The sequence below is a fragment of the Phoenix dactylifera genome, chromosome 14, assembly GCF_009389715.1.
Source record: "Phoenix dactylifera cultivar Barhee BC4 chromosome 14, palm_55x_up_171113_PBpolish2nd_filt_p, whole genome shotgun sequence".
Lineage (NCBI taxonomy): Eukaryota > Viridiplantae > Streptophyta > Magnoliopsida > Arecales > Arecaceae > Phoenix > Phoenix dactylifera.
Window position 1 is genome coordinate 23,016,760 of NC_052405.1, and position 10,237 is coordinate 23,026,996.

A 10,237-nucleotide genomic window follows, 5' to 3' on the forward strand; every position below is an offset into this window, starting at 1 on the left:
CCCGGCTGTCCCATGCACACACTCACGCCAGAGAGAGTCAAAAAGAATATTATATAAATCTAATAAAATTACAGTAAAAAAAGTGGACTTCCCTCCTCCTCTCCCCTCCTTCCTCCTTCCTCCTTATTTTTGAAAGGAAAAGCATATAGCTGATAAAAACACTCCCTCTGCATAGTTGCACCCCCCTTTTTTTAAGCAAGACATCAGTGAAGTCGCCTTTCCACTAAGGGAGTGTAATTATAGCCCGTCCTCCTACTACTTCTCTGCCTCCACTTGAACGTCAAATATATCCTCTCTCTCTCTCTCTCTCTCTCTGCGTGTGCGCGAGAGAGAGAGAGAGAGAGAGATAGTGAGATAGGGGGCTTTAGCCGTTAGGAATTCTCTTGGCACTTTCCTGGCCAGTTGTAACATTTGCATGAGTGTATCAATCAAAGCACTGGCCACATCCCTATATATACCCCACAAATCTCCACCTTTCTCACGACCTTTTCATTTTCCCCCTGCTCATCGGTTGCTCATCTTCCTGAGATATAAAAGTGAGAGTTACAGAGATAGTGTGTTTTGAGTTGGAAAGTAGTTAGCTAGAGATGGAGGAGGCCAGCAACAACCCCAAGAAGTGTATAAGCGGCATCGGCAACAGCAGCAAGAGGTCGGTGGCGGGGGGGAGCAAGGAGGGGATGAGGTACCGAGGGGTGCGGCGGCGGCCTTGGGGGCGGTACGCGGCGGAGATCCGCGATCCCCAGTCTAAGGAGCGCCGCTGGCTCGGCACATTCGACACCGCCGAGCAGGCCGCCTGCGCCTACGACATCGCCGCCCGCGCTATGCGCGGCCTCAAGGCCCGCACCAACTTCAACTACCCCCCCTCCGTCCCCGCCGCCGCCTCCATTCCTCCCCCCGCCGCCGCTACCGCCGACCACCTCCTCCTCCACCACTCCTCCGACTTCCCCTTTGCCTCATTTCCTTCCTCATCTCCCATTTCCGCCCCCTCCCTCAACACTTTCCTCCTTCGCAACCTTGTTTACAATCCTTCCAATCCTCCATCCTCTTCTCTTCACCACCCGGAGTCTCTCAACAGCTGCCCCTGTTCCTCTCTCTCATGCTTCACTCCGAGTACTACTAATACTAATTATACTAGCACTCAGATGGATGGTTTCGGTGGAAGTGGACCCAGTTTGGGTTCCAACTTCTTGGGTACTACTTCTAACTCGGATTTGTCTCTCGTCCTTCAGCACCAACAGCAGCAGTACACTTGCACCACTACTGCTTCACCAGCAGCAGCGGCATCCAGTACCTGTACCTCGGAACCAGTGGGGCCATTTCAAGACAATTGGAACTTCTTCCAGGAGTCTTCTGAGTCTGGTTTGCTTCAGGATATCTTGCATGGCTTCTATCCTCGGCGCAGTGCGGATAAGCAGCAGTGGGGTGGTGCAATGGCCGTTGATGGCCATGGTGGGAGTCATGAAATCGGTGAACAATTGGGAGTAGGAAGTCAGATGTCTCTGAGTAAAGAGCAGGAGCTCTCGGTTGGTGCTTTTGAAGGAGGATATGATGGGCCTGAGAATTTCCCCATGATGCCCCAGGGCTTGCTGGAGGACATCATTCAGTACCCGGACTTCTTAATTTGATATCTTCTCCACCAAGTTGCACCAGACACTTCGCTGTAGCCCACTATAGTTTGCCTAAAAAGCAAGCCTTGACCTCCACTGACTGCTAGGAGTTCTTCTTCTTCTTTTTGTCTAAAGATTTCGTCTGGTTAACAAAGTACGCGCGCGTGCTGTGTTTCTTAGGAGTAGATGTCCTTATTATTACCTTTTTCCCCCCTTTGTTCACTAAGATATCTGAACTTTTACTTGCGTTGCATGCTGTATCATCAACTATGTTGTGAGTTGATCAATGTCTGCATGAAATGACTAAGCATTTCGTGATTGTTCTCTGCTTAATTACTCCAATGGATGTGGTGGGTTTTAGCTCGGTTTAACATATCGTGATAAAAGTGCACTATTTTCTAAGATGGTTTTTGCTAAACAGGGGCCAACACTCGTATCTTCAGTGGCAGTAGTTGATCGGGTGGCTATCATATTTACAAAGAAGACCGAGAGAGACAGGAGATAGAATCACAATAATAATTGATCTCACTGCTGCTTCCACCGGTTTATCCCAAGGAAGTTGGTAAGCCAACGTAGATAAATGATGGGTGAAGGAAGAGGATGATAACAGTAACCGGGCAAATATATATGTTACATATTAATTACTGGTCATTTCTTTCATAGTGATAGTCCTTTTTTTTTTTATCTTTGTGGTTGGAATATTGATGGTTATTTTCTCATGGCGACAGCGCAGTGATGGGAAAGTACGTAAAGTGTAATGTTGTAGTTAATGTGGTTAATATATTTCAGTTGACCATTAGAACGTCCAGATATTATTTTTTTTATTGCTTTTTGAAAAGGTAATTTAAGAGAAAAGCTGTCTTTGTCGGGCCTTTTCTTCTGCAAACACAACGCAACGGACGGAAAGACGCGAGCCGAGGGAAGACGGAGAGACCCTCTCTCCCTCTCTCAACGCTCCCTTGGTGGTGGCTTCGGGCAGGTAGTACGATAGGTCAGGTAATTAATTTCTTGTATCATTCAATAAAACGACTCTAACATATTCAATATAAACTCTTTTTATGTCAATTTCAGATTGTAATAGCATCGTTCTTCCATTATATCGACATCTAAACTTGTCCTGCAATTACCACTGTACTTGGTATAATAGGTATTTTCTGATAGAGATAATTAAATAGATAAAATGAATCGAATCGCATTCAAGATATCTAGGCTAATTAATTTTTTTATATAAGTATTTCGATTGATAGAATATAACAATTCAAAATTTCATTCAAATAGCTAGTAAAGAGTTATTTTTTAGATTTTTTAGTCCTACATAAGTATCCAATATCTCTCTAGTAAATAATTGATATGTGACTAAACACAATGCATCCTTATATATTTCTCTATTTTAAGTATTGATATTCTCATCAGGCTAAGCTTCCAAAATTATTTAAATCTAATTAAAAGTATTACGATCAATCTATGGTTAGCCTTAATGAGCCCATACTGCAATATCTTCTAATGGGTCGAAACCACTCTGATATTATTTGTAACAATTTAGGACCTCATCCAAAATAAGTAGCTAGAAGGTATTTTTTGGTATAAAATAACCAAAATTTTTTGGTGAATAACCAATGGAGGACTAAACTCACGCCTGCACGGGTCCTTACATAGGATTAAGGGTGCAAATAGAATTATGTATGCAAATGGGTTGAGTCAAACCAGGTTATGAGTGACCCCGATCCAACCCGGTTCTTAGGATCCTAATGTTTGACCTAGGCCAAACCTAGTAAAAGATCGAGTAGATTTAGGTCAAATCCATGGCTAAAATTTCTAACCCAATGGGTCATTTGGATCAGGTTGAGTCTATATATAATCCGGTCCCAACCCAAAAAATTAGGATCCGAACCGAATTTAGGTCAGGTTTGAATCGGGTTTAGGTCAGATCCTTGTACTTGTCATTCTCTATACTTGGTTTCTTTTGCAATGAATGAAAACTACATAAAACAAATTATGCAGAACCATACAAGTGAAAATGCCTAAGCATCAAGAATTGATGTCATTACAAACTAATCTAATAATGATAAGTTCAACCTTGTTAGCTAAAAAAAATTCTATTCATGTATGCAACACTTTTTTTTTGAGTAGAAAAGAATTACATCTATGTTAAATTCTTTTTACTCAGCAATGATATATCTTGAATTTGTTAGAATACATCTATTACTATTTTTTCTAAATATACTACTAGAAAAGCATACATGAGCCAAGATGAGGAAGATAGTTTCTATAATGACACATGGTAAAGATCAACAGTTACAAAATACAAATGATGAATCCATCTTCTTCCGCATGGCAAAATTATATTCTATTTTTTTCTTTATTAGTCTAAACTTCCTTCTTAGGAGAACAGTGCTCCATTTATTGTAACCATATTAAGTCTTAATATAAAATTTATGTCATTCAACGGTACACAAAAATAGTCTCTTCTATTTCTCTCATCCTCAAACACAAGAAGATATTAGAGAATAAAGAGTTAGAGACTCTTTAACACCCTTGCGGGTCTAACAGTGTACCAAGTTTTGATCAGGTTGGATCAGATCATAGGGTAGAAAATTAAAAATTGTCCTAAAAATCAAATAGGTTGGGTCGGATCAAAATTTAATCAAACCTGACCCCACCTAAAAAATAGAACAAATCCAATTTTAGAATCTGACCCGGTCCCACAAATTCTTTAAATCAGGTCGGGTCCGGTCGCAGGTCAAACCAACCTATTTGCAACTTTATATAAGATGTTTCTATTAAAGAAGAGAAACCTATGAAGAGGAGGTAAATGTGAAGAGGATCGCTCTTGTATGGAATTCACTTCATTTAGTGCTGAGTAAAAAATTTTGCATTCAATTTTACTTGGTTTATGGGATTGGCTAGTAATAATTTTTGTTATAAAGAGTGAGATGTTGACAGAAAAATAAAATTAAATTCAAAAATAGTGAAAAGATCAATTTGTAGTTATAACTCATGCCATAAAAGGCTACTTGAAAGAAAAGTAGATGAACAATGGCTGCTAACTCGCCATAATACAGAAGGTGATGGGGATTAAGAGCCTTCCAACTCAAATCAAATCACCCTTGAAATCTCATCTTTGAGTTCCAAAAGTAATGGAATCAATATCAGGCCTAAGTAGGTTTTTTGGCGGATAACCTTACCGAAGCTTAGATATACAAGAAAACACAAGAAATTTCGTTCATTTTCTTTAAAATATAGACTATTACTTATTCGCTAAAAATTAAAATGTTGGTGGAATAAGGAAGATTGCATATATTTCAATCTAACTTAGAATGTAAGCACATTTCTTTTTTAGCAAAAGATATAGGGGTTAAATAAAGTTAAAGCTTTTACATCCATTCATCAATCCGTTTGTCACCCATATATTTGTCTAAAACAATGATACTTGCTTTTCTTGGAGTAAAACTTGGTCACTAAAAGTCAATGTTGTCAATAAAAATTTTGGTGCGGCGATTTTGGTTGACATGAGGGTATCGTGAATATCTTCATTGTTAAAACTTTGTTATTGCAAAAGTTTAAAGCTGCGTTTGGTTGCAGAATCGCAGGAGCAAAGAAAAAAATATTCAAATAAATTTAAAGGAATGCAGTTGCTTCGTGGAATTAGAATTTCGTGCATTGGCTAGATGGATAAGTTTAGAAATTATTATATCATGATGTTATTTGGTTAGAAGAATAAATTGAGGGAATAAGTCATAATTTTTTATTGTAAATAAAACCACCTTCTAACATTATGAAAATTTGGCCAAATGTTTTGGCATTTGGAATCTCTATAGCTTCTCTACCATCCCTTCTGACTTCCTTGTGCTGGGCCAGACACTTGCTGAACCTCTCGCCCATGCTATACCAAGATAGTTTGGACAAGTACATAAAAGGGATAACCCACAAATATGATATAAAAAATTTTAGTTTCATAAAAGAGTTAATATTACATGCAAAAATGTTAGCAAATAGAAACCAACATTGCTAAAACAAATAATGAGTTTGTAATAGAGTTGTAAATTCTGCACGTTGCATTATGCATGCAAATCGTCGCGCTTTTATTAATGTGGATGGTGGCTCTTCTCGACGACTGGCGGTTCTTCTTAACGTGTGAGGCCTGTAATGTGACTCGTTTGTCAGCCCTACAAAAAAGATGCAATCATGATTGCTGCCCCATTGACTCGACCGACCATGGTGCATCACTAAATTGACATTTACATTCAATTGTGGACCACAAAACTAACCTTGGGCAGCTGACCTATATTTAACTCTATGAAAAAAAATATTGAACATCTCGATCTTGAATTAGATCTATTTCTTTTATCTTAGATGTCAGCCAAAAAAAATAATCTCACGCTAGCCAAGCAGTTAATCAATTGAAGTAAGCTACCTTGGTCCCAACCGAGGAACCGATTAGCCAAGAAGCCATCGACCGAAGAGAACAATCAACACGTATCAATAAGGACTGACAGCCCCAACAACCGACAGTTTTGGCAGTCTGCAGTCATGACAACACCACAGCCTACACCCTGCCAATGCTGCCTGTCGCCCATAAGGACTGGCATCCACGCCTCGATCGTACTATTGGCCATCACTTGGCCATCATTACAACAAAATGGGCTTTCCTATACAAAGGGGCAGCTTGGGGAACCTCAGGTACGCATGCAATATTACTCACAGAGCCATATTCTGCTGAAATTCTCTTCCTTCTACATTGTTACCTTGTTATTCTAACTTAGGCATAGGTGGATACCCTACCGAAAACTTTCCTGTAAACAGACTTTTTGCATGCCACATCCGGAGGAAATCCATCCCCCGCACCACGTTCGAGCTACACTCCAACCTCAGCCCGAATTCGACGGCAACAGATTGGAGCTAGAGAAAGGGCACCGACCTCTAGTAACATTGACATCCATCGAAGGAAGAGACAAGTAGAATGAAGTCACAAGAAACCTGCGATGCATCACATGCTTCACAATGCCGCACTCCACCCCTCCAAGAGTAGTTGTAGAGACTGAAATCTGCTCCACCGGAATATCCCGCCACTTTATTGAACAATGAGTAGTTCAACCTGCTCACTCAACAGGTGCAGGCGCTGATTGTAATAGTCTGAAAACTATAGCAGATAGTGGTCCTACCAAAGCCAATCTGATCAAAATCTGGCCAACCTAGCCACCACCCTCAGTCGTTAGCACACAGCATGCTCCTAGTCAGCTGCTACTCCCGATTCTGGGACTCGGAGTAGACCTCCAAGAGTCGACGCACCCAATGGAGCAGTCCTAGTCGAGAGTGGAAATGATGTGCTCCAAGCTCCCTTTTCGGCGAGGACTCCACTCCAACCTTGTCGCCTCCTCGTCGTATCGAGCCCCCATCCTGGTGGGATGCCGACCTTGATTGGAGAATTGAGGAAATGGGCCGGTAGATTTAGGCCCTCAGGGGATAGGCTCCTAGGGTAAATAATGACCTCAACATTTCTTTAAAGATCTCCTTTACTAGGTGAATCATGGAGGAACCGATTCCACCTCAGTTCAAGATACCCTAGGTAGAACTGTATGATAGCACCTCAAATTTTCTGGACCATCTTGAAAGCTTCATGGCTCTCATGATGTTGCATGGAGCCACCAACACTGTGCTTTGTAAGGCGTTCCCTGCAACCTTTCACAAGGTGGCTTGACTCTGGTTTTCTAGATTTCGGCCCGATTCTGTCCACTCCTTTGAGCAGCTTGCCCACCTCTTTGCGACACACTTTGTCTCCATTCAAAGATAGCATTGTGACTCAGATGCACTGCTCGGCATCAAGCAAAAGGAAAACGAGTTCCTCAAGGACTATGTTAGCCGCTTCAATGCAGTTAGAGGTCTGCGACCTAGATTAGTCAGTCACGATGTTAGCAGTGAAGAGTGGACTATGACCATCGTGCTTCCTATTCTCCTTGAAGAAGCACTTCTCAACAGAATGCTGCCACAGGGTGGGTTGTACGATTAAAAATTCTAACCAAATTTCAAATAGATCGGGTCATGTTTGAATTCAGTAAATCTAGACCCGACCCAGAAAATAGAACGGGTCTAATTTTAGGACCCGACCAGGCCCCACTGAGTCATGAGTCAACCTGATACATTTGCGGCCCTAAAACCACTAGCAGACTTTCTAGTGGAGTTTACCATCCCTAATGAAGAACCTGCTGAGCTCCCAAGAAGACAAAGATCATAGAACAACCGTGGATCTTGCATTCAGACGAGTCATCAAACCTAGAAGGCAGTGGGGCTAGACTCATACTCACCAGTCTGGATGGAGTAATCATGGAGTATACTCTGTGGTTCGAGTTTCAATCTTATATAATGAGGCCGAGTATGAAGCACTCATCACTGGGCTCAAGCTCTCTAAGAAGCTCAGAGTTTAGCAGTTGAAGGTCTGCAGTGACTCACAACTGGTAGAACAAGTTCAGAGAGAATTCGAGGCTCGGAGGCCATCGATGATCAAATACATATAAAAGCTAAAAGACTTCACCCTGGCCTTTCATAGCTTTAACAAACAACAGATCACCGAATAGAGAATGCAAGGGTTGATTTGTTGTCAAGGTTGGCCACCTCGGAGACTGCTGAACTGACCAAGGCCACTTCGCTTGAAGTCCTAGAGGCACTGAGCATCAACGAGCCTGAGGTAGTGCTAAATACCAATGTCGAACCAAGTTGGATGGATTCTCTCAATGGCTTATTGAAGGACGAAAAAGTGCCTATAGATCGGGCTGGAGCCAGCCAGATAAAGCGACAAGACTCTGACTACATCCTCAATGACAAATTATATCGGAGGTTATTTTTGTTGCTATTTCTCAGGTGCCTCCGCCCAATTGAAGTAGATTATGCACTTCGGAAGGTGCACGAGGGCATTTGTAGCAACCATCTAGGGGGTAGATCCCTAGCCTACAAGATCTTACAACAAGGGTACTATTGGCCGACATTGCAAAAGGATGTGACCGACCTCATCAAGAAGTGCAACCGATGTCAATGGCATGCAAGCATCCAACGACGGCCAGCTGTGCCATTGACGTTGATTAGTGCCCCTTTGCCATTTGCACAATGGGGGATTGACATCCTTAGACCTTTTTCATTAGCTATAGGATAGCGCAAGTTTCTTTTCTTGGCGGTCGATTACTTCACCAAGTGGGCAAAAGCCGAGCAGGTGACCTAGACTACTTTGTCTGGAAAGCCATAATATGCAGATTCAGGCTCCCTAGAACCATCATCACAGATAATGGGCGTCAGCTCGACAATGCCCAATTCAAGGAGTTCTGCTTTGAGCTCAGGATCGACCACAGGTTCACCTGTTGGGAATTATATCCTAAATGTCAATCGTCAGCGTGTTGATGATTGAATTTTGTAAATGAATTGATAAGTTAATAAAGTGTTATTTGGCATTATTCATCATTTCATCTTCAAATGAACTTTTATATGATGAAGTCCTTAGGACTTATTTTATGATAAAGAAGGATTTATCTTCAAGTCCTTAAACCTGATCGGAATCAAATGATATGCTGTTACTAGGACGACAGCATTATCGAGATTAGGTCGTTGTATGACATATACGTTGGTTGTCCTCTTAACCAAAGAGTGTGGAGACACTGATATATCACACAGGTGAAGTGTAGGAGTACATTTCACTGAACGTGACCAATTTCGGAATGTTTTACTGTCAAGAGATATTCCGAGTGGATATGAGTATAAGTATCCCTCAGACTTGAGATCACTACAGTGATTAGTAAGCAACTTACTGTACTTTAGTACCGGACTAGCAGAATTTCTAAATCTAGGATGAAAGGTTACTGGGTGCAGTCAAGTACTTGCAAAATCGGTGCGTGAGTCAAGATGGAATTAACCCCTCATGGAAATAGAAGATAATGCTTTGTGTTCAATTAAGCAAAATCTTAGCCAGGATAATCCTTGTGATGAGTCACAGAATTTCTAAAGTTGATCACATAGTGGATGTACTGATCAGATAGTTGACAGAACTCTGAAGTCATCCTAGCATTAGAAGTCAAAGGGATGAACTATACAGTAACCATAGTCTAGAATTTCAGAATATTTGCTTCGCATATATTTGGCCTATCCGAACGTCGGGTACCATTACTAGATAGTCACATCGGTTAGTGCAAGAAGTTGTTCCTGTACTACCGGCTTAGGTTCGAACCTATGAGGTCACACACATAGAAGTTTCCTGATTGATCAAGATAGCTAATAGATGATTGAGAATCATTCAAGGATAATTTGGTCAATTTGATTAGCAAATTATCCTATAAAATAATTAAAGTAATTATTGAAGGATTAATTAGTAATTTGATTACTAATAAACTCAATTTGATTAAGTAAATGGACTAAGGATGAGCCAAATTGAATTAGATTCAATTTTGGGTTAAATCAGATTTTTGACCTGATTGGGGTCGACTCGAACTAAAGAGGGGGGCGACTCGAGATGGGGTCGACTCGAGCCTGGCTGGGGTCGACTCTCTGAGAGAATCCAGAGGACGATCTCTTCTATTTTTTAGGTGGGGTCGACTCGAGCAAGCTGGGTCGACTCGAGCTTTGAAGGGGTTGACTTACTGGGCGTATCAAGG

At 41.4% G+C, this 10,237-nt stretch overlaps 1 protein-coding gene across 1 annotated transcript; it reads left to right on the plus strand.

Annotated features, from left to right (window-relative positions):
* Positions 1-587: 587 nt before the first annotated feature.
* On the plus strand, positions 588-1,625 carry LOC103695772 (ethylene-responsive transcription factor ESR2-like). The gene has a single exon (XM_008777180.2). The coding sequence runs from the start codon at positions 588-590 to the stop codon at positions 1,623-1,625; it is 1,038 nt and encodes a 345-aa protein (XP_008775402.2).
* The last annotated feature ends 8,612 nt before the right edge of the window (positions 1,626-10,237 follow it).